Raw genomic sequence first — 24,324 nt, forward strand, 5'->3', positions numbered from 1 at the left:
GTTCCCTCGCAGGGCACAGCTTAGCTCCCAGCACCTTTGTGAACCTGCCTGCCGGGCAAGTGCTGGGGGGCAGAGAGTTCCAACCCTTCTCACTGGGAAGTGTGTCTGATTTTTTTCCCTCTAAATTTGTGTCCTGGCAGAGGGTTAAGTTTGCTTGCTCTCAGTAGGGCGCTTTTCTTCTTGGCAGTCAGTGGGGTTTCAATGCAGCCAGGGTTGAAGGAGGATCTCTGGCTGCTTGGGCTGTGGTTGTGGGACTGGCTTCATCCTTCCTTTGGCTGTGATTTGCACTGGTGCTTGTGCAGGCATTTTACAGTAACTGGCTTCAGTTCTTTCCTCTTGCCCCCAAAAACCGAGAATAAACCTGTTTAGCACCAATGTTTGGGCTCCCAAACAGAACTGTTCTCATTCTACGAGTGTCACAGACATATTTTATGAAAAATCCTTTTTCCAGGGTCTTTTCTCCTGTGAAGCTGGGAAGCTTCAGCTTCTCCATGTTTTGTTGCTTTGGAATGTGATTTGGAGAATTGTTACCCAGCATGTGAAATTGTTTTTACTTGATGAGCAATGACAGCCACCTGTGTTAAAGCTGTGAACAGTCACAAGATTTTGTTATTCATTCCTTTGCTTTCCCTTCCAGCTTTTTGATGAATTCTTTCTCTCTATTTAGTATAGTTGTAGTGTAGTACTTTAATATAATATCCTCATATATCAGCCTTCTGAAACATGGAGTCAAGATTCTCATCTCTTCCCTCATCCTGGAATCCTCAAACACAGGTATACCCAAGTCTTTCAGGCTTGCTCAGTGAATGAGCAGCTGATTGAAGTACAAAAATACTGAGAAACCCCACAGTCCCTTCCTAGGAAGAAACATCTCCCCATCTAAACCTCACCTGTCTTTATCCAGTTACAGGGGAAACAGACATATATATATATATATATATATATATATATATATATATATGTATGTCTGCAATAAAATAACTTCAGCTTTAAATGAAATCTCTGTATTTATCCTTTTCCTATGAAATTTTGGTTAGAAAGAAGTTTTATTTTACACAGTTACATTTAGTCAGGACGTTAAATAACAGATGCTTTTAAGATGCCAAATACTGGAACTGCAGCAAATTCCTCCCTGACTGACATTCATGTGTGCCTGCTCTCAGGGAGGAATCAGAAGGTCCTGTCCAGAGGGTGAGAGCAGATGTATGCCCTCTTCTCCAGGATCTGCTTTGCAGCTTTTTTAATGGAATCATCCAGGTTTTCATCAGCATCTGTGGAGAAAGAGAGAAAAGTCAACTAAGGGACCACAAAGAGCTGTTGTAAATCTCTTTCAAGAAGTGTTTTTGAACACAAATGCAAGAGTGTGAGGGCCAGGAAGAAATTGAATATTTTCTTCTGAAAAAGATTGGTTATTACAGACTGAGCTTCAGAGAGCCAATGCCCAACTGGTCAGTACTTCCCAAAGAGTCCAAATCCCTCATTTCTATCAGCTACTTGTCAGAAGTATATACATGAAATGTAGATATTATATTCCTCAATAAGGAACGCTGGCAGTTGGCTTTAGCTATGAAGTGAAGAGACTCTTTTCAACAGGTTCCAGCTCTGCTGCTTGTTTCAATTAAAAGCGGAGCCAAACTCTTCTGTTGGTCACATCAAACTCACCTTTTTTTGATTACAGTCTGAAAGACAGAAGAGCGTAAGAACTATTTTATAGTACTTACATTTTTCTAATTGAGCCATGGCATAATTATTCTTGAAATAGGCTTCTGTGCAGAAGATATTTGTAAGAAGCACCTGGAAAAGGAGTAAAACTGAGTTTAAAAATAGTGAATGAATTTCATAACAAAAACCATGTAGTAAGAATACAGTAATTGAAACATCTCAAAGCTCTTTAATGATGGTGCCCTGAACCCCAGTCATGTGCAGTGCAGCCTCAGCTCTCCCTTTGAGGCCAGAGAACTGCCAAGGCTCAGGGCTGGGATGAGCCTTCACCCAAAAGCTACTCCAAGACTGATTGGGAATCAGTCCAGAGCAGGGCTCACACAAAGAGCAAGGTCTCAAGGCCAAAGCCAAACCTTCATCATGTTGGATTTGTTTTCACACTGATCTGGAGCAAATTTTTCTTGACCTGCAACACCAGTGTTACCATGAAACTTTACATGAGCTACTAAATAAGCACTGTCCTTTCCTGTCCTGAGCTGTGCTGCCCAAATACTGTTGTGCTTATGTGTTTTTATTAATGATTACATGGAAAGAGCTTGGGAAGAACTGCATGGTGTTAACAGATTTGAGAGAATGTGCAGAGTTGTGGTGAGGTTCTAAATGTCTGTGTATGTGTTAAAGAAGTATTTTAAACATGTTGAAAGTGTGCAGCTCAACAAGCAGAGCCCCTGAGAGGCTCCTGCACTCTGGCAGGTTTAGCCACGTTCTGCTGCACTTTTATGGGAGAGTTTGCTGTAATTCCCCAGAGATGCAGCCTGCCTGCTGCCAGGAGCACAGCCTGAGTGGGAATGGTTGGTGCTGAGGGACACTCACCTCGTGGTCATGGTTCCTGAGCCCGATGCTGATGGAGCGGCTGGCCCGGGAGATGGCTGCAGTCATTGCATACAAATTAATCACCACATCTGCCACTCTCTTCAGCACCAGCTGCTCATCTACTATTGTCTGGGAGAGAGAAAATCATTATCTGCTTGTGGTTTGTCAATTTAAAACTTTAACCAAATATCACTGTCCATACTTCATGTTTAGGTCCAGCTTTATTTCGCATAAACCGGTTCTAGCCTAGGTCAGAAATTATCATTGTTAGTTTTGGGTTTACTAAGCTGCACCTTTTAAATTCTACTTGTAAAATTGTAATATTGATGTATGTCTTAAACCACTTTGTTAAATGCCTGTAGCAGCAGGATTTGTGCTTACACAAGAAGAAAACAACCAATTCACTGAGGGTGCTGGTACTTTGGTTTTGGTTCTAACAATGTAACTTGCCCATTATACTGAGTACCTAATGTCAGTGTGTTTTCTCACACCCAGTGAGAAGGTGTCATGTGAACGAAGTGCTGGTCCTGCCACACTCAGTCCCCTGCAGGTTCCAGTGGGGCCCTGAGGATAAACTATTCAGTAACTGTCGTGGTTTGGCCCGGAAATGTGTTTTTGGAAAAGTCTAAGTCGGGCCAATCAGTGGCCAAATTCAAAATTGGCATGTGGTGTGGCCATTGAGGATCTGGATACGCCTCTGAGAACACACGGGGGTTAAAAGCAGGAGATTCCCAGAGAACTTCCTCTTTGGGAATCCGGCGTGGGTGAGTAAGGTCTGGCCTCTCCCCTGCCCAGCTGCGTCTGGGTGGGGGAGGGGGAGGCCATGACAGGGAGGAGGCCGGGAGCCCCAAAAGGTGCAGGGGTGGAGGAGAACATGCAGGGGTGGAAGAGACTTGAGATGTCTGGGCAGCCCCCCCGGAGAGAGGGACAAAGATTGTGCTGGCAACTCAGCCGGCCAGAAGCGGGGGATGCGGCGAGAGAGGTGCCCAGCAGCTGTAGGAGTCCTTGGGCAGGCAGAAGTGAAATTTAACCCCTTTGTAGACTAATGGAAACCTTACAAATACTGAATCCTCCTGAATCAGGATGAGGTGAGAGAGAGATGAGAGATGGGCAAGCGTGAGGAAAGCTGGAAGAGAGAAGAATCCTGAGTGGAAGAGATGATGGAGTGGCCTTGGGCTGGACTCTTTCTTGTATAGCCATGGACAGACCCGTGTTTTTTCCCTGTGACCCAGAGACTGTATTTAGGGGGAGGCAACACCCGGGAGTCAAGAGTGAAGCAGCGGCGTGAACAGAGACGGCTGAAGGGGGTGTGGGATGCCCTCTGTCTCCACGGAGAGGAAGATCTCTGTTCATGAGGCCCCTCGGCCCCAGGGGGTGAAATTTGGGGGGGACTGGTGTCCCAAGAGTTGAGAGACTGCTGCTTCTGGAAGTGGGTGGAGCATCTTTAAACGGGGAGCCCTAAAAGCAGTCCTGGCCCGTGTCCAGTGGTGAGAGCACTGGACATGGGGGGGAAAAGTCACGAGGGCCGATGTCCTTTGGGTGGGGCCATGGATGACACGGAAGCACAGGAGGTTTCAATTGTGCTTCCGGGGGAGGCCCATGAGGCAAGGGGGGACTCCTCTCTCCCCGATGGATTTGAGGGTTGATAATTTGAGGGGTGGTGGATCTCTGGAGAAAAGGGAGGGGGAGGAGGAAAGTATCTGGAAGGTTTTCATTCTTAGTTTAGTATGTGTTCCTTTCTAGATTTGTAATAAATAAAGTGTTATGTTTTTTTTCCCTCCATCCTCGAATGAGAGCCTGCTTTGTTCTGTTCCCGGGTCACATCTCACAGCCACCATTTTGAAAATATACCCTTCATGGGGGCCCTGGCATTGTGCCAGGGTCAAACCATGACAGTAACAAAGACAACAGACAAAATAAATAGTTACCTTGCCAAACCTACTTAGCAGGCCCCTGACTGTAGTTCCAAAATAATAAACGTTTTCTTCAAGTTTCTTGGCATTCTCCTATAAAACAAAACACAAAATAGAACAATTTGAGTAGTCTTATAACAGAAAAGCAACATACCCCCACCCCCTTTAAAGAGGATTCTGGATTTTCTCTTTTTTAACATTCATCCACCTTGCTGCTAAAAGCCAGACAGGCACATTTCTTTCTCTCAAAGATCCATTACAATTTTCTGGAGTTTACTCTCAGTAACTTTTAGTATAGGCTTATGATAACAAAAGTAACTAACAGAACGCCCCATGAAAAATATACCTTATCTTTTTCCTATTAACAGAACATTCATTTTTTGGTCATAAAAACCTTCTCCTAAGTGATTAAGCAAGTATGTGTATGTGTAATTCACAGTCATTCTGACCTGAAACTCTGTTCCAATTAAACAGGAAAAACTCCTGTTTTGTAACTAACCTTATAACAAAGGGCAGCTATTAAAAACGCTTTCATATGGTGAAGGCTCAATTTATACAAATTATCCAAATGGATCTAAAACTGGATTTGGTATAAACACAGGCTTAGAGCAGCCTTCATCCTCCCTTGATACCTGGACAATAACTGTAACTTCTTACCCTGTCATGGTGCCAACATCTGCTTACCCTGGAAAATCTCACTGCCCCTAGGTATACATTTTGGTTTGCAAAAACAGGAGATCAAATTGTGGCAAGCAGCAAAGGGAACAAACACAAGAGCTCAGCAGAGAGGCCCTTACCTGGAGGCTGGGATGCACCACCCCACTGTCACCTACAAGCCCCAGATCCACCTTCCTGCCCAGGGTGTCCTGTAACCTGGTCAGGAACTCCCCCAGCGCCACTCCCACGTTTCCTTTCTTGATTGCTCTGAAATGTTGGGGAAAGAATGGCTGTTAAAAAAAATTCCAAGAGGTTCAGACACAACCAGTTGGAATTCCAAATACTTTAGCACCAAGTCCTGATCCACTGCTGTGAAGTCTGGAGAACAACTGTGGAGCCTTAAGAGTCATCAGCTGCTCTCCAAGACACCCACAAGGAATTCCAGAGACCAGTACTCAATATGCACAATGCAGCTGTTGTGTCAATACAACTTCATTCAGATACAAAATATTAATTACTGGTCTTGAAAGAAATAATTACAGCTTGTGTAAAAGTCCAAGATAAAATGCATTAAATGCTACAATTCCTAAATCTATGAACCATCCCATTAAAAACACAGAGTCCCTGTAACAGTGAACTTTTACAGACAATAAATAGAAATACTGCAGGTATTCCCTGCAGTTTGTCCTCTTATCTATAAAGTTATCTGATTCTGTTTAGTTTATTTAAAACTATTAAGAATAAATAAGAACATACTTAATTTTGTCAGTTAAGATCTTCCCTGCATGCTGCATCCCTGTCAGTGCAATGTACATTCTCAGGATTTCATTGGTGCCCTGGAAAAAGCAGAAGAGAAAGTGAGAAGGTGGGTAACCAGAGTTTACAATAGTGTTTTCCAAGCAGGTCTGTTGTGCCCCTGTGCTCTTCCCACTGCTCCAGTATCACATGATGACTCTCCCCACACATAAACTGCCGCCTTTTGCTTTATCTCAGTTTTAATTCTGATTTCATGGGGCATTGCAGAAGTTGAGCCCCTCATCATTAAACACACAAATATACCCCAATGTAAAAGAAAACAGACAAAATGCATTTTGATTAAAAATGCTCTGCACTGTTCCAGTGAAGGAATATTTGAATAGTTGTAGAACTGCTCAAAATGAGCTGAGTTAAAATCAAGTCTGACAGTGACTCTGATGTGCACATGATGGGTCACTGACAATCCAGCTTGGAAAGAGAACAAGCTTCAGAACCAACCTTTCTTTTAATTTAAATAGCCATCAATAAGTTAATTAAATGTCTAAGTTGATCTTTTATGAGTTTCTCTGCTTCTCTTGTGAGAAGCACACAAGAGGAAAGGTTACTGCTGTAACTCACACTGTGGTCAGTCTGTAAAAGCCATCATAGCTTATTTTATTATAGGGAACTACTATTGATATTCCAAAGAAAACAAGGTTAGTCCTGCAGTTTTACTGTTAGAGACTTTGCAGCTGAAGGAACAAGATCCTGGTCAATCAAACCTTCAGGTTTCTACTCCCCTTTATAGGAGGTGTGAACTGCAGTTTGCAGAAAAAGGGGATCCTGGTACTTGCCTCAAAGATGAGCAGGATCCTGGTGTCTCTGAGGTAGCGTTCATAAGGATAATCCTTCATGTAGCCAAGGCCTCCAAGGATCTGCAGAGCCTCACTCACACATGCCCAGGCACCTTCAGAGCTGAACACCTGCCATGGAACAGGGTTTGATCAGCAGAGAGTAGATAATAAATCAGCAATAAACACAGGATGCCCTGCTCTGGGGTTGTATCCACAGGACACTGCTGCAGCGTTTTCTGTGTGTTACACCGGTCCTGGAGCAGTATCCCTGTGGCTCAGGGGTTTGTCAAATTTAGTGATGCAATGCACAGGGCACTCTCCACATTCCAGGGACAGGGGCAGCCCCACACAGGGAGAGCAGCTGCAGCTGCTTGGCTGGAGCCCAGAGCAGGAGTTTTCTGCAGTGACCATGAGGGACACCCTGACAGCCACAGCCTGGATATTCCACAGGGTTTGTTGTGCCATCAGCTCCCTGGGAAAGCTGGCACAGCAGCAGCTTGGCCAGGATGGCAGCTGGAGTGTGACTGAGTGTCCCAGTGCTCATGTGAGGCCTCCTCAGACGCCAGCTCAGCGGCTGTGACATTCTCAACCTGTTCCCTGCAGGTTTTATTTTGCACGAGTCTGAGCTTGTGGGGTACAGACAGAACAGTATCTGTCATTCCACCTGGCTGCAGTGCTTCTCTCCTCTAAATGCAGCCCTGAGTTCTCAGCCCTCTGCAGGCTGAACACTGAGCCTTTTCCCAGCCCTGGTTACCTTGACCATGGCAGCCTCGACGGAGCAGTCAGGGAAGCCTGGCCTGTCCATCATCCCTGCAGTCAGGTAAGCCATGCTCTCCATCACGTAGGCTTTCACAGCCATCAAACAAAACTTCTCCTGCCACACAGCAACAGGAGGAATCGTACAGAAATTCAGATGCAAAAGTCCACAATCAACCCTCAAACTTAAAAAGACCTGCAGTTCTTATATGTTTTACATCATCAAATTAATCAATCAATAAAAAGTACCACTTTGAAACAACAATAAATAAAAAATACTTTTATATATTTATCATTCTGGACATTTAAAAGATCAGTGTACAGAAGTCAGCACCAGGTTCACACAAATTTCTAGCAAATCCTTTAAACCAGTACAGCCAAAATACACCCAATGCAATCTATGTCCTGGCACTTCACACAGAGATTTAGGTGTTTCATGTTTTGTTACCTGAATTAATCCAAACTGGCTGAGTTTCTTATTGAATTGTTTCCTGGTGCAAGCATACTCTGATGTCAGTTCTTCAAAGAAAGAAAAACAAGTCATTCTCAGAAGGGCTGTGACAGACCATTCCAGCAGCTGGTGTCCTTCCCTGGGCGGTGACATTCCAGTCTGTGCCCAGGAGCCCCCTGGCTGTTCCAGAAGCAGCACTTTGTGAAAATCACGCTCACACTGATGTTGTTGACCAAGTGTGGGACCAGCCTGTCAAAGGCTTTTGAACCAGAGGTATGAACCTGTACTCTTAAGAGAAGTGATCAGGTTTGGTGCTAATTGGTTAGAGAGACTTCTGTTACTGTTTTGGCTAATAATTGGCAGAAAGCAGTTTTAGCCCTAGTTACTGTGTGCAGCTTTGAGCCAGTTATTCAGGTGGGAGGTTCCAGGGGAGATTACACCTTCTAAAATCAATAGTACAGAGGTTTTTTTGTTGGGAATAACATTTTACCTCAGGGAAGTCCAACAGAGGCAATAACCTCCCACTCTATGAACTGAATCTACACTGTACAAAAGGAAAAAGACCTTTATTTCAAAACCTCTGCAAGCAGGCTTTTAATTTAATTTTTCAAAACCATATTTTCGTGTTTTAAAGATATCAAAGCCTGTTATGACAAGGTCAAGACTCCTGCTCCCACTCTGAATGTCTTGCATGATCTGCCTCAGGCAGAGCAGTTTCTGCTGGCACCTAGCCATGCAGAGCTCCCAATTCACCCACCTATCAACTTCTTAATCATTCCAGCAGATGCACTGCCCATGCTAAATCTTCCACTGTTGAGGATATTCATGGCAACCTGTGAAGAAACAGATGGGGTTTAGGCCACATTCTCCTTAGGTCACTGGTTCCTGCTTCTGTGTTCCCTGGATTTCACTCCTCACTGGGACACACTGCCAGTCCTGGAGAGTGCCCTCACATCAGCCACCACAGCTCTCAGCATCCCAAGGAAAATGCTTCAAAACTGGGCTTTTCCTGCCACCCATTACATCCAATTTTGTATCTGAAGTAGATGATCCGGTGACTTGGAAATAATCTCTAATTAGATGAAGGTAAAATGTAGATAAAAATGCATTTATCTGCAGCTGGTAAACAACATTCCAGCTGGACAGCACGGCTCCAGTTTATCAGATGAAGAAAACCACAGTATTTCTCCTTGCAGCTGACCTGTGATGGCTGCTCTCTGCCTCAGGTGGCTTTCAGCAACACATCACAGAAGGGATAAGAAAGGAGGTATAGAAATGAAATACAGACCAATAACGTAAAAAAAATAGATTTTGGAGTCTGGTGTCTGTAGTGTTGTTTCTCAACATGGGTGACTCATGTCAAAGCCTGTTAGGAAAGAAGTCACTGTCCTACATTTTAACTTGTCAGGAAGGCACCATAACAATCTTCTTTTAATCTCTACTACATTAAGGAAAATAATTTCTTTTAGCACTTAGGCCTGGACTTGCCTGCTACAGCAGGAATAAGAAATGGAGAAGGAGTAAGAGCAGGTTAGCAACTCCCCAGGTCACACTCTCAGAGAAAGGTTACACAGCAAGGCCACCTGTGGTTTTCTCTCCTGGGGTCCTACCAGCATTTCCCTGTGCAACAGGGCAGCCCTGGAGAAGCACCTGACAGCCAGGGCACCTTGGAGCTGGGCATGCCTCCAGCACTCCCTGTGACATCCACACAGCCTGTGCCAGGGTGTCTCCCTTCCCACATTCTGCTCTGGAACCAGCAGAGGACATGTCCTCCATTCAGGGCAGAAGGGCAGCTGAAGTCACTCCCTCTTCTGAGGGGACACCACAACAAACAATCAAAAGCCCAACAAGAAGAGAAGAAACACAGAAATCTGAGATGATGGCACACTGTGCACTGTCCAGTGACACCAATTTACAGATCAATGGGGGAATCTCTCCTCCTGTACCCTAGAGTGTGGCAGTGCTCACACCACCCACAAGGAAACTTCAGCACGGGGGGAAACAGCCTCCTTCAGACTTCTATAAATCACCAGTAGTTATTCTCCACTGCTTACCTTAAATCCCCCTCCAACTTCTCCAATTACATTCTCTATAGGCACTTTGGTGTTTTCAAAATGTACTTCACAGGCTGAAACACAGAATTAACACTTGATCAAATATGACACAGAAATACTTAAAAGACATTCAGGAACTTAAGTCACTATTTGTAGCAGGAAATGAAGTCTTCCTAATGCATTGTTTATGACAGAATTATACATGCTTCGCCAAAGAAGTGAGAATTTGGGAAAAGGCTGTAGTTGACATCAGTTATTGATGTAAAATATTTAAAATATTATGAATATACACTGTGTAAACAGAGAACTACAGTTTGGTCTTTATTTCTAGCTCTAAGGAACTGACTGAACAGTCACCAAGATGGTGAAAAGATGCAATCATTACAAAGCTTAGAAGAGCTGAAGAACGTGGACTTCTAGATTAAACCTATTGGCCACTGAGTCTCCTGAATGATTTCTTTCACTGCACAGTGAATGAACTCCACAAATTGGATTTCTTATTTCAGACCCTGCGTCAGGAAGGGCTCCTGGGAAAAGCCAGCTAAAGAAACATGAAACTTATACTGTAACATGGAATACGTATTGATTTGCCCCTGAATTCAGATGATCCAACCAAAATAAAACCTTAAACTATGAAAACAAGTTCTGCTAACAGTTTTAGGTGGCTCTTACTGTTGGAGCCTCGAATGCCCAGTTTATCCTCGGGTTTCCCATGGGTGACGCCCCCAAAGTCCCGCTCCACGATGAAAGCAGTGATTTTATCCTTCACCTGCCCGTCCTTGTCCACAATCTCTGTCCTGGCAAACACTGTGAAAATACTGGCCAGGCCACCATTGGAGATCCAGACCTGTTTTGAGAGAGGGAAGATGTGTAAGAAAGGTAAATGTGCTGATTTTGTGGGCACAGCCCTCCAGGGTTTTGTAACAGGCTGGGAAAAGAACAGAGTGCTGAAAAATTGCTATTCCTTCCCTTCAGTTCTAATGAGGGTCTGCTCCCAGGGTGAGCACATTTCTGAGGAGAGCTGACCACATGTGCTCAGTTTAGAGCAACTTTAAAACCAGAATGTAGTATCAATATGCATTAAATTAAAATCCACAGTGCATTTCCACAAAAGCTGGTCCATCCTGCTGCTGCTGGCACCTGAGAGATACAGGAGCAATGCAGACTGGACAAACCCTGTGGCCAAAAATTAACTCTGATGAGAAATTCTCTGATCAGCCTCTCCCCCAGGGTGGGTCTCTTCACACCACAAATGGATCAACAACTACAGACCAAGTCTGCAACGCATCCAATACTGCTGAAACCAGGACATCTCTGATTTCTTCAAGACTGGCTTTTGTCACGGTTTCTTTTAACAGAAAGGTTCCAGGCAGACCTATTTCTAATTAAATATCAAGTTGTATTTTAAAATCTAGCCTGCAGAATGAAGAGATGTCAAATACAGGTTCAGGTTTCCTTTTACCTAAGCTGTCATGGAAGGGGCTGATTTACTAAGAAACCAACCCGCCCTGAAGCTGAACACACAAATGGCCAACAGAGAAAGAACCCAGGGTAGTTTTCCATTTTCCTTACCAGGAGTTTAATGCAGTAATTCTCTAACAATAATTTTCTAGTCCCTTTGTGCCTAATCTTTTTGACAGGGTCATTCTCCTCTAGCTTGGAAACCTCCCAGTTCCAGACTGATGCAAAAGACAAGAACACTTCCTACATTTGTAAGAAACCCCTTTCCTGTTCCCAGTCTGTGAGTAGGTACCTTGGAGCCATTTAACAGGAAGTGTTTCCCATCTTCACTCAGGGTTGCCCTTGTCTGGATGGATGCAGCATCACTCCCACTAGAAAACAAACAAGTTACGAATGTTTAAACAAGTAAACATGCTTTAAAAAAACAAAACTGCATATTCCCCCTCTTCCTATTCTGTAAAAAGGAGGGGGTCTTAAATAGCAGTATATAAATTTTAGCTTTTAACTAACAAGGAAGCTCACTAGATTGAACAGTTCTAAAAGTTACCTGAGGGGACATTTCTTCTCATTACCATGTTATCAGGATTATAACCTGACCAGACTGTGTAGAATGCCACAAAAGCAACATTTTGGAGCTACACTTTGAGCTATGTGAACACACAATGAGCCTCTCACTTAAGTGACAACAAAAATTCTTCCTTTTAGTTTTGGTAGCTCCTTCAAAACAGGCTTTTATATTTTGAATAAGAACTGAAAGCATCCCAGAACAGTCACAGCACATTATTTCTGACGTAGCACAAAGCATCCTTTCAAGTAAATGAATTCCTGGGATGAGAACAAGAATCAAGGATTTCATGGACACTGCCAAAAGCAGCATGTTGGGGAAAGAGTAATTGGAGTGTTCCTTGAAATACCAAAACTAAGCCACAGATGTATATACTGAAGCCATGGGCCCCAGATAAAGAAGCCTGAAGGTATGAAGCAATGCAGCTAAGGCAGTGAGCCCCTGTGGGGCTGTGGGGCAGCAGCACCTGCCGGGCTCGGTGAGGCAGAAGGCAGCAATGTGCTCCCCCGAGGCCAGGCGGGGCAGGTACTTGGCCTTCTGCTCCTCGGTGCCAGCAATGAGGATCCCCTGCAGAAACAAGCACAGGAAACTTTGCAGCATCACCCTGTGGGAAAAGAGAGGGAGCTGACAAGCTCCAGCATGTTCAGAAAGCTTCATCTGCAAGTTTTATGGCATAGCAAGAGACAGTTTAATCAACAAGACTGTATTATTTGTCAGTCATTAAAATATTTTTTCATTAGCATTCTCTGCTCAATTCGACAAGGAATCTTCTCTTGCTATAACAAACTGAGTGTGGTTTCAAGCTTCTTTCTGCCATCCACCCAGCACTAAAAAGGTAAATACCTATGGCTATATTCAAGTTCAAAACTGACACACTTTCTCTCAGATGAGTTATCTCCTCTAGGCCCCCCAACATGCAGCCCCAGCCAGCCAAAGTTCCTCTTTTCTGAATTCTTTCCTTCCTCATCACCTGAGCCCCCCTGATACTGTTTCAATTCTATTTATTCTAGGTACTTTAGACAAGTTTAGCCAATTTAAAAAAAAACAACTTGGACTCATTCACCTAAGAACAATTATCCTAATAGTAACTTCCTTGTGTACTTCCTATGCAGCCTTTCTGTCTCACACTGAACCAGTGGCAGAGGCTGCTGCAGACACCAACAACCTGATTTATGCTTTGCCAGTAATTCTGATTTGCTCCCCCTAAGCCCCACATTTTTCACTTCACCTTTTCCATGCAATCTGTGCAGAAGCCCTGGCCCCAGAGCAGCAGCATTACCTTCAGCCCAATGGCCTGGTGAGCTGCCAGGGTCACTGCAATGGAGCCATCCAGGGAGCTGATTTCTCCCAGACGTGCATACATGGTGTTTGACAGGCCCAGCCCACCTGGAACAGGCACCAGGTTTTATTTCAGTACATTTTTTGTGCCACTTCCCCGCTCCCCCAAAAATCCATTTCAAGTACAGAAATACAGGAATGTAGCAGCTTTAACTGGAGAGGTACAAAAGTGGCACAAAATGCACCCCTAGATGTTCTTCTGTGGCATTTACTCACCATATTCCTCTGGAATCTGCATGCCAAAGAGACCCAGGTCCTTCAGTCCTTGTAAGGTTTCGGGTGGGATTTTTGCATCTTGATCAATTTTCTTCGAGTCCACTACAAATACAGAATTTTTTTCTCATTTAACACTGTGTTTCTCAGTGCCCAGAGCAGCTGGGAGGCTACAGGATTCCCCCACCAGGGCCACAGTCACTCATGACCCTTCTCATTCCCAGCTTCACAAGAATTTCTTCTTTCTAGCTTCAGCCTGACCATCCTGTTTGTCCTCACCACATATTCAGGAAAAAGACTTGGAAATGGGAAAAATACAGCATTTATTTCATTTTCTCAAACATTTCTACTGGTTCTGCATGCCAGCAGATTCCAAGACTGGAATAAGCAAAGTATTTTCAGGATTCTCTATCTGAACTAAGTCTAGGTCGTGAATACAAGAAAAAAAAAAGTACATAAATGAGGAAATTAGAAAATCTTGTTCTTAGGAGATTTTAGATTCTTGGGGGATTAAGAGAGCTGTTCTGTACCATGGCAGTGAAAACAAACAGGAATCATACTTTCTCCAGACTCCATAATTTGACCCTTTTATTCCTTCCCTAAACATCAGGCTGTTTACTCCATGAACCATGTTCCCCCCCACAGAGCAAAGAGTTAAAAAATGTAATTTGAATAAATCCCTTATTTACTGTCAGTGAGCAACACTACAATTTTACAGTTAAAATCACCTGGATCTCGCCAATTGTGATGTGTGACAATCACTGGCTTCTCCAAACTCCTACAGAGTTTGGAAAACCTCTGTCAATGGGAAGGCTGAGACAGTGCTGTTTAACTGCCCCAGAAATTGCTGTCTGTGCAAACCACTGTTCTGCAATTGCTCTGGAATTGGCTTATCCAAGGCAGCACGAATGGAAGGACACCCTGCAATGCTCTCTGGAATGCAGACGGGTAATAAGGCCTTTCCCAAATGGAATTATTACTCTAATACTCAAAAAACAGAAATGCTTTTGATTTTTCATAACTCCTCAACGAGCCAGCATTTCTGAGTATCTCTGCTGCGTTTTGCCACGGTCAGTTTTAGCAGAGTAGGACAGCTATAAAGTTCTAGGAACTAGAACTAGGAAAAAAAAAATCACAATGTATGAAGTAGTTAGAAGCACAATTCAGCTGAGCTAAAACCAATTTCAAATCCTATCTTTATCCCAGAATTCTTTTACATCCTTGGTTTTTCCCCTGTTTTGGAGATTTAATTCTTCTGATCAGCACCCAAATACTTCCCAAAAAAGCCACAAATGGAGATGCTACAGAATCAGCATCACTGTGTGAGCAGCAATAAATGCATAAACTAAATTAAATGTTTGAAACACCTTATGGAACTGCTATAGTGAAATAATTTTGTAATCACTAAATCACTTGCATGGATAAAACCACAATAATATACCTTCTTCATTGAAGAACTTTTCAACAGGTCCCACAAACTGGTTGATTTCTGCCAGTTCTTCATTGCTAATTTCTGGGTAAGGAAAAACTTCTTCCTAAAATAGGAGAATAGGAGAATTATTTAATAATTTTTAATACACGAACCATGCAGTTAAAATAAAAATCATGGGAGATATGCCTTGCAAAGACTCTAAAACACTGTGCAAATTAAGAATTGTGGAAAATGTCCCGAAACAGAAATAGGGCTCCACAGGACCCAACTTTATTTCACATCAAAAACAGACCAGAGGGTGTTAACTGAACAACAGAAACACGAGGGAGAAATCAAGAGATCTTTTAAGAACCACGAGGATGCAAAAGTTCTTCATCACCCATGAGTTTTAACCCTATTCAGGGACTGATAAAAATGAGTTTGATGTTTCCAAAGCTCAGCCCATGAGCACTGTCCCTTGCGAACACCCAGCACATTTCACCTGCTAATGCCTCGAGGACAAAGGTGAGTGAGCCCCACCACTCCTTATCATCCCCAGGGTGTTCTGGCCATGAACTGGAAGCAGCACAGCCTGACAGGTTGGAATTGGTAAAAAATACAAACAAGGAACACAAGGAGTGGGAGGCTACGTGAGAAGAACACTTCTGATTTTTACTGCCTTTCCCCTTTTAAACAGAAGAATTTATCTCTGTCCACACAAATCTGTTCATGGTACTCTGAGCAATATATCAGCATCAAAAATTCAGGACCTGTGAAATGTTAGAGGTTTTCAGAAAGCTGCTGTGTTGAAACTTGAGAGAAGAAACACTCCAGACATATCTGTAGAGGGGTTTAACACAGTGGAGCCTGAGTGCTGCCTGTTTTAACACCTTATCTGACAAGCTCCATTGCAGGAGACTTTATTGCTCAACTTATTTCAGTGGATTTGAATTATTTCTTCTTTCCATTTACTTCACCCTGCAATCTCTGATAAATGCACACTCTAAGCCCTGCAGTAACAAACTCTGCTTAATACAGCGTTCCATCTCAGATTTTAACTTCTTTGTCCAGTGGCACCTCAAGGCACCACAAGAACACCAATCTTTCCTACCAAAACTGTAGGCAGAGATTTACAAGAAGCCTCCATCCTTGAAGAACAACCAGAGGACGAAGCCATCCAAGTTCAGCGGCATGCCCAGAGGGGGAGCACGGCGACGGGCAGCGCCCAGGGGACCCGCGGGGCTGGCAGGCACAGGGGCTCTCGGCGTTGTTTGGGTCACTCTGAGCCCCATCGCCTGTTCTGTGTGCAAAGGCTCCCTTGAGTTACCCGGCTGCAGCTGAGGGACACACAGAGCCAGGGCAGGGAGCTCCGCAGGGCTGGACCCGGGGGCTGCGGGGCAGCCGGGCCGGGCCGGGCCCTGCCGAGGGCTCACAGCAACGCCCGCAGCCCGGGCTGGGATGAGCAGCTGGGAAAGGCCCTGGCGCTGCTGCGGACGAGCCCCCGGTGAGTGCCAGCCCCGCTGTCCGCCGGTGAAAGGGCAGCGACCCCCGGGCGCGGCCGGCCCCCACCGCCCCCCGCGGACCCACCTTGCGCAGCGTGCCGAGGAACAGCTCCTTGGCGAAGGCGCGGCGGGGCGCGGCCGTGCGCAGGCCGCGGGGCCGGCCTGGGGCTGGGGCTGGGGCTGGGGCTGGAGCTGGGGCCGGGCGGAGCGCAGGGCCCGCAGCAGCAGCAGCACCGCGCTCATGGCCGCGCTCGGCGCTCCGCTGACGGCACCGCCGAGCGCCCGGCCCCGCCGGGGCGGGGCACGGCCCGCAGCCCCACAGCCCCGCGGCCTCACCGCCTCACAGGGCGGCGCTTCGCTCGCAGGAGCCGCGGGGATGTGCTCCATCCGGGTGACCTGCGGCGGGCACGGCCCCACAGCCCTGCGGCGCCTTGCTTCGCTCGCAGGGCCCGCAGTAACGCCGCTCACGGCTTCCTCACGGCTTCCCGGGTGCCCTCCCCTCCCCGGCCCGGCAGCTCTTGCCCGAGCCGCACGGTCCCGCCGAGAAGCAGCTCTTGGTGCAGCCTTTGAATCGGCCTCATGAAGCGAAAGCAGCGGCGCAGGCCAGCCCGCGAGCAGCACCGCAGGCAGGGATCGCTGCTTCCCCTCCTGGAGCTGCGGGACACGCTGGGCTGCAGCGTGGAAATCGCCCCCGAATCTCCTAAATCCAAGCCTGACTCCCCCTCCTCCGTGTGTCGGGAGCCGGGGCAGGATGGTGTGAGCAGCTCCAACCTCCCCTGAGCGGCCCCGCACTCCTGCAGCCCTTCCCGCACATAAACAAGTGTCAAAGACCTGTCTGCTCGCTGTACCCTGCGAGAGCGCTGCCCTGCACCGAGCATCCCCCTCCTCCTTCACTTCCCCTGCCATCCCTCTGGCAGCAGGTTTTGTCTTTTTTTAAAAAACCCAGGTGCCAAACCTGTGTGAAATTACTGATACTCACTGAAATCTGGCTGAGAAGCACTCAGTGCTCCCCTTCTGTACGGGAGGTCACGGTCAGTTTTGTGGCACCATCACCCCACAGCCGCTGCCTCACCTGCAGGTGGCTGGGGCTGCTCACCGACACAGAAGGGCTGTTAAAGGCATGTTGAGCTTCATTTACTCAAGGGTAGAATTAATTTGTTTGAACTATTTATTTCAGATAAAATAAGCCCTTTAAAAGCTGCCGCTACTCTGTCATTTTAGGCATCTCCATGTCCACCTGCCTTGACTTTGCTTTGGTCTGTGTGGAACTGCAGAATGTTACAAAATGGCATTTGCAAAAAGAACAAGTAAACACAGGCTTAATGAACTCACTTATTTTGCTTCCTTTACTTATGACTCATAAAATGAAAATCCTTTAATGTTGTAACACAAATAAATTGCCATGTTGGTTGCCTCTCGACTGTACTGCAAGTAGGGAACAAGAAGGGCTGAGAGTGAGGGATCAGGAAAAGGTGAGGATGTGCTCAGCTCTCATTAAGTAACATTATCCTGCTTCTTTTGGTTTTGAAAGGTGGAAAAGCAAGAGGTGATGTCTAATGCTCCCGGGCAGCAAACAATGGGTGGGGAACGCTGAGCTGGGTGCAGCACTTGGCAATCTTTGGGGTGCAGTGATGAGGTGCCAGTGCTTGATGGTATGGATAGAAGGGAACACGCCTCAGCCTTGTGACACGTGGGGTTAATGGGGCAGAGCCACACCATGTCCCTCTGAGGGGACCTGGGTGGCACTGCCACACCAGTGCCACATCCCAGCTCTGGGCAGGAGAGGTAAAAAATGATAAAAAAATTAGTTTTTTATCTTCCTGGGCAGGAGAGGTGCAGGTCCCACAACACCTGCCAGACTGAATATCAGGAATGAAAGGGTTAAACTGAGGCCACCCTCTCCTGAGACAAGTCAGGCAGGTTCTGGTGATGTAGGGGTGATGTGGCAGCTTGAAAGAAAGGATAAACAGAGCGTGGTACAAACTGCTTGAAGAAAATGATCCAAAGAGTGAAAACAAGGCTGGGCAGTTGGGAAGCACAGGGAAAAGATGCCTCATCATGAAGTCCACAAGAACTGAGGCAGCAGCCAGCACACCCCACCCTGTGTGTTCACTCAGCAAGCATGAGGATGGCATTGTGGGGATATCCTAAATAAATCAACACCTGGGGTTTTCCAGTCACAGGGGGTGATATCACACCCACAGCACGAAACTGCAGGTGGACCATCACTGGCACGGAGAATGCTCTGTCCCTGCGCTGGCACCAGTGGTGCCACACCACAGATCTTCTCCCATCCAGTGCTGTGTGTAACCACAGCTGAAATCACACTGCTGGCAGCTGCAGTTCTCTGCAGAATCCCTCCACCCTGACCTGACACATCTTCAAACTGCCTTGCACAGAACTGCACCATCTACTAAAAAAAAAGTTAAAACAGTATTTTTCTCTTTTGCTTCAGCAATATGCCCAACCTTTTCCTTTCCCCACTTTTATTTATGACTCCTCTCTGCTGTCTCTGCCACTGAGATATTCATCCACGTGATATTCATCATTTCAGGTTCCCTTCCTGGGCCATCCAATCCCTCAGCTGTTACAGCTCCTCATAACCCACATTTTGTGAACAACCACAACTCCCACAGTGATGTCCATTTCAGCCCATTCCACACAGAAGCGGAAAAATTTCTTCCTGAGAAGGAATTAATGCAAGAGAAGTGGAGATCAGTAAATGACTACAATAAAAATACCCTTCAGCTTTCCTTTTTATTCTTCCATATTTTTCCAGCAGCTGCTTAAAAACTGGTATTCAGCAATAAAATGACCTGATAACATTTAGGTCTTTGAGACATAGATATTTTATTTACTGAAAAAGTGTTACTAAACCACTTTACAAAAACATTCACCAGGCTTTGCAGCACTTCCAGGAAAATACATACAATTCCTCTTCTCTTTATGCAATCATTGTTTGCTCCTGTTCAAGCTGACAGATGGTATGAAAATTTTGCACTTGACATCCATAATTGTCTTTCCCACAGGCGTGTGCTCATCGATGATGTGCTCATTGCATCACCTCCTGACTTGGAACATTTTTTTAAAAAGCTGTTTCACATATGAAATCCTGGGAAAGGTGAGGGCAGGGACGGGTATTTCCACTTTTGCTCCTGGTTGTGGGCTGTGCAAGTGATGTGATGTGTTTGAAACCCAGATGTTAACATGGTCACTGTATAAATACATCAATAAATTCGTCCAGGCTCTTGTCCATCCACACTGACTGGACTGTGGCCATCTAAGAAACCACCTGAAAAATAAAGACCCATTCTGTTAGTCAAAGGGACTCTCACAACGTCAGGTGGCACTTGCAGGGAAATTGTCCATCAGCTCTGCCATGTTAGATTAAAAGGAAGCACTAAATTGCCTCATGTTTTGAAGTATTTTATATTTTATTTCACGCTATAATTTTTTTTAACAGCCAAATAAGATTTAGTTTCTCAAGCAAGGGAAAATGTGCCGGAGAGTGTATTGAAATCAAGTTTCTGGCTCAGCGAGGGGAGGTGACCTGAGCTCAGTGCAGGAAAGAAGCTGTTGCTGTAGGACTGCACCCAAGGAGCTGTGGGCCAGCCTGGAGAGTGCTGCCTTTATGTCACACACAGGGGACAGTGATGAGTGAGAGGCCAAGGCTGGCTATAAAAAGACCTTGCAGCAACTGGATAAAGCACATCTTGGCACTATTAATGGATACAGAAGGGACATGGGTCAAGAAGCTCTTTGCCAAAATAACCTTCATTGCACTGTAATGTCAGAGACAAGGGAAGAGCTCCATGAACTCAAGAACATTTCATTAATAATTATTAGTACAATATTAATAAACTATTATTTACATTATTTATATAAAATAATTTAAGTATTTCTATTAAATAATTTATTTATATATTTATGTTAAATATTTCTATTATTAATTTAATTTATTATTTATTTATTAGTTCAATGAGGCATCTGTTTCTCCCTTTACTCATCTGGGAAGAGAAACAGATGACCCAAAATGCCAGTGCTTTTTCACCAGCTTTTTTTCAAAGGCATTTAAAATTCCTGCAGTCAGAGGAATTGCTGAGGACATGTCCCCTGTGGTTCACTACTAATATATAGACAGGTTGGGTTTGTGTGTTGGTTTTTTTTTGTTTGTTTGTTTTGTTTGTTTTTTTTTTTTGTTTGTTTGTTTTTGTTTTTTTTTTGTTGTTGTTGTTATTGTTTGTTTTTTGGGTTTTTTGTGGGTTTTTTTGCATGAAGCTATGCTGGCAGTCTGGAAATTTGTGAGGAGGGTAATGGAATATTGCAACAGCCCAGGAAACTGCATATTGTACTAGTAGAAAAAAAATAGGAAGAGCAGAAACAAAGTTTCCTCCTCCTTTAGGCACAAAATACACAAACAAAAGATTTTGAAAATGTACAGATTGGCATAGCAGAGGAGTTAGCACATAATCAAGGACATTTTTAAAACCTGCTGAAATGCCATGAAAATTCAGGGCTATAAACACGTGGGATGCTCCAAGTCTGAATTGGAATATTCAGCGCATTCGTCACTGGGCTGGAAAATGTTGCTGCTCTTCCAGTTTCAGGGGTTGAAGGACAACAGAAGCATCTCAAACTCTGCTGATTGCAGGGGTGTGTTTGGTTGGTTGGTTTTTTGGGGTTTGGTTGGGGTTTTTTTGGATGTTATTTTTAATTACAGCAGAGTCATTTTTTGGAGCCTGGTATAAGGGCTGAGGCAGAAGCAGAGACACGAGACTACCAGAAAGATGGCAAGGACAATATACAGGATGAATCATTAAATAAAAATGTTCTTCCTTGTTGGAGATGGACATAAAGAAATATTAGCCAGCAAGTGAAGGAATATCAGCCAAGAGAACACAGGGAGCTGGTGGGGGGGGAAGATGCTCAGGGGGTGGGCACCTCCCTTCAGGGCCCCACACTCAGCTGAGCTCTGCTCCTATAAAAAATCACTACAAAGTCAGACTGGCAATGGTTAAATGAACTAATTTCCAGCCTTGGTTCACTCTGATCCCACTGCTGAGTCACAGAACTCCTGCACGGTCCCTGCTTCTCCCACTTCCCTGGACACTCACCCAGGGCCCATCTCCTCATCAGAAACCAGGCACTGTGCTGTGGCAGAGCTGAGAAACTGCAGAGAAAAGACATTTCCATCATGCCCTCCTAATATTTCATTTGCCTTGGAATGAATTTCCTCTGCTCATCTTGTTAAAGACAGATTATTTTTGCTTTGCTCATTACACAGACCTGTCTAAAGCACTGTGTCCAAGGATGAAAAATAAATGAAAGCTCCAGTGGTGCCGTTACCCAGCAGAGCTGATGGATTGCACTCTCCTGTGGCTGCTTTCAGCTGCTGTGTCTCGTGAACCATGCTGCTAATTTCACATCTCAGTTACTGCAAAAATGCTAAATAAAGGTTTTGTTGTTGGTTTTTTTTTTCCATTTTATCCCTAAAAATGTGTGATTATTCACATGGCAAAAATGATAAATCTAAAGATTTGAAAAAGTGAAGAAGTGATGGCTTCAAGTCAGCATCACCCACACACAACTTTCATTTAAGTCTTGCTTAGCTGAGAAAGTACTTCCAGCAGAAATATTAATTTAAGATTTTCCTAACTTTCATGACCAGCCTCATCCTGAAGTTGATTTACTTTTGCTGAGTAATACAGGATTTGTCTTTAATTCTTGAAATAATAGGAAACAGAAAGAAGGCTTACTTAAAAAAACTACACCTAAAATGAATTTTTTGTGTGGTTCAGATATTTCTATTAAATTGGTTGTGCTATGTTCCCTTCCAGGAATTTTACATCAACAAAATATGGCACCAAAATCACTAAGCAGGGTAAAAATCCAGAAAGATTCCTTTGGAAAAGGTGTATTTAATGCAGCTGTAACACAGGGTGGAGATGAATAAAACACTACACAACTATTAAAATAAATATATGCTAAAATACCATACCTGTTTTTATGAAACTCTGAATGAAAATCAATCATTAAGGCCAACTGGAAAAAAACAAAGTTAAATAGAATTCATTGATTGTTAAGTCAACAAAAATCTGAAGAAAGATACAGATAAAACATTTGAAGATCTTTATTTTGTTTTTCTGTCCTTTTAATCTTGCATTTCTTTATTTCAACCAAAAAAAAAAAAGGCAAAAATTCTTGGGAAAGAACCTGTTTTTAAAAAGTTGCTATCTAGAAGAGCTTGAGAAGTTGTTTATTGCATGATGACTCATTCCCACAATCTGTGAGTGCACTGCCACGTGCAAACCTCTTGTCTTCTCAAAATCTGCTAAAGTTCTACAAATCCTAATTTCTAAACCAGGAATAGAAGCATCAGTGAAGAACAGCTCTGCAAATTCTTCTACTTCCACTAGAGGATGTTTCACTGATCACCTTCAAAGGGCTCCCACAGCTCAGAGAGTGGCACAGAGGATGATGGTAAGTGGGAACTTACCTACCAAAAAAAAAAAAATTGATGAAGATGTGCATCCTGAAATTACAGCCCTCCAGAAAGAGGTCATAGTTGACTATTCCCACAAAATAATTCAAGAATGTCCTAAAATTTGTAGAAAACAGAAGCAAACATAGTGTTTAGTTTAACTGACAGCTGAGCATTAGCTTGGCCAGGCTTTCCAGAACACACTACAATCTCCTGGAAAGGCTGGAAATGCACCAAGTTCAGGGCACAATGGAATATCCACAGGTGATTATCAAAGTGTAACTGCAATTCAAACACTGGGAAGGTCACGTGTGGCAAAGGATCCTTCAGGGCTGGAAACTGAGACACACAAACAGAGGACAAGGAGTAACTGGGCAGTACTTACTCGGTGCTGGGCTGAGGGGTCCGGGGCTCCCTGCCCGTGGCCACGAGGCACTGCCAGCTCCTGGGAGTTCCACGGAGCAGCCCAGGACTTGACTGCAGCGGCGGCGGCTGACCTCTGAGTCTCTGACTCTCCCGGCAAGCTGCGGCCAGCACCGCCGGCAGCACTGAGGGGGGGAAGGGCACCCTCCCGCTGGGAGACTTCCTGGGGAGAGTGCTTAAGGCGGAATGCCTTCAGAAGAGCGAGGATCCACGGAGCTGTTTGAAGAGGAGCCGGGCTGCGACCCACAGGAGAAAAAGGCAGGACCGCGTCGACATGGAAAACGATAGGGTTTTATTGAAAGTGCGTCGAGTGCGGACAAAAAGGCATACCCGGCAAGGCCTTATAACCAGAACACAATGACCAATCTAAATTTTCGAGAGGAGGGAATAACACGTAACAAACATCTCGGATCTCCAGTGGGAATAAACTGAGGGTTGAACCCTGACCCCTGATCCAATCATTCAATGTCCAAGGCAGAAGGTTCTGGATGGAAGGGTGTGGGCACCGAGTAACAGACAGGCAGCCAGGGAGGGATTAGGAGAGATAAATCGTAGGGAAAGGGAGGGGAAAAGTGCAACTGATGGGGCGATCAAGACTGGGAGAGAGAGAGAGCCCGGGCAGAACCATAAACAGGAATGGGGGGTACAGTAATAAACCAACTTAAAACTAATGCACCCCAACATCTCCCCTTTTTTGTTTAAAAAGAAAAAGGAGGAGTGGGGTAACTTAAAAACCATCTTCTGAGGATTCATCTGACCAAGGGTGGTCTTCTAACTGCTCGTCTTCTTCGGAACCTTCTTCTTCCTTACTTTCATCCATAACCTTTTCTTCGACTACCACTCGATTGACTTCCGCAGCAGACATCAACTTAACTATAAGCCCTTTAAGAATTCTCCAAACGACAGAAATTGCAATTGAAATGACTACTAAAATGAAAAGGACTAAAACAACAGTTTTTAAAATAGAAACTACCC

General features: G+C 44.7%; 2 protein-coding genes and 1 long non-coding RNA gene across 3 annotated transcripts in view; 1 reads left to right on the top strand and 2 right to left on the bottom strand.

Annotated features, from left to right (window-relative positions):
• LOC135308414 (uncharacterized) overlaps positions 1 to 24,324 on the bottom strand; it is a 104,296-nt gene that overhangs the window by 71,487 nt on the left and 8,485 nt on the right. The window lies entirely within an intron of this gene.
• Positions 1,094 to 13,637, bottom strand: LOC135308413 (complex I assembly factor ACAD9, mitochondrial-like). Its single transcript, XM_064433322.1, has 16 exons — positions 13,536 to 13,637; positions 13,261 to 13,367; positions 12,448 to 12,548; positions 11,709 to 11,787; positions 10,628 to 10,802; positions 9,956 to 10,029; positions 8,659 to 8,734; positions 7,899 to 7,969; positions 7,449 to 7,568; positions 6,695 to 6,823; positions 5,862 to 5,941; positions 5,246 to 5,372; positions 4,464 to 4,541; positions 2,536 to 2,664; positions 1,722 to 1,794; positions 1,094 to 1,271 (listed from the first exon to the last, which is right to left on the bottom strand). Exons 1-16 carry the CDS (start codon positions 13,555 to 13,557, stop codon positions 1,171 to 1,173), a joined length of 1,542 nt encoding a protein of 513 aa, XP_064289392.1. The 5' UTR covers positions 13,558 to 13,637; the 3' UTR covers positions 1,094 to 1,170.
• LOC135309367 (uncharacterized) lies at positions 17,655 to 21,903 on the top strand. The gene is made up of 3 exons (XR_010369642.1): positions 17,655 to 18,230; positions 19,000 to 19,566; positions 21,730 to 21,903. It is a non-coding gene; the product is annotated as an uncharacterized LOC135309367 (long non-coding RNA).

The sequence above is a fragment of the Passer domesticus genome, chromosome 10 (genome assembly GCF_036417665.1).
Source record: "Passer domesticus isolate bPasDom1 chromosome 10, bPasDom1.hap1, whole genome shotgun sequence".
NCBI lineage: Eukaryota > Metazoa > Chordata > Aves > Passeriformes > Passeridae > Passer > Passer domesticus.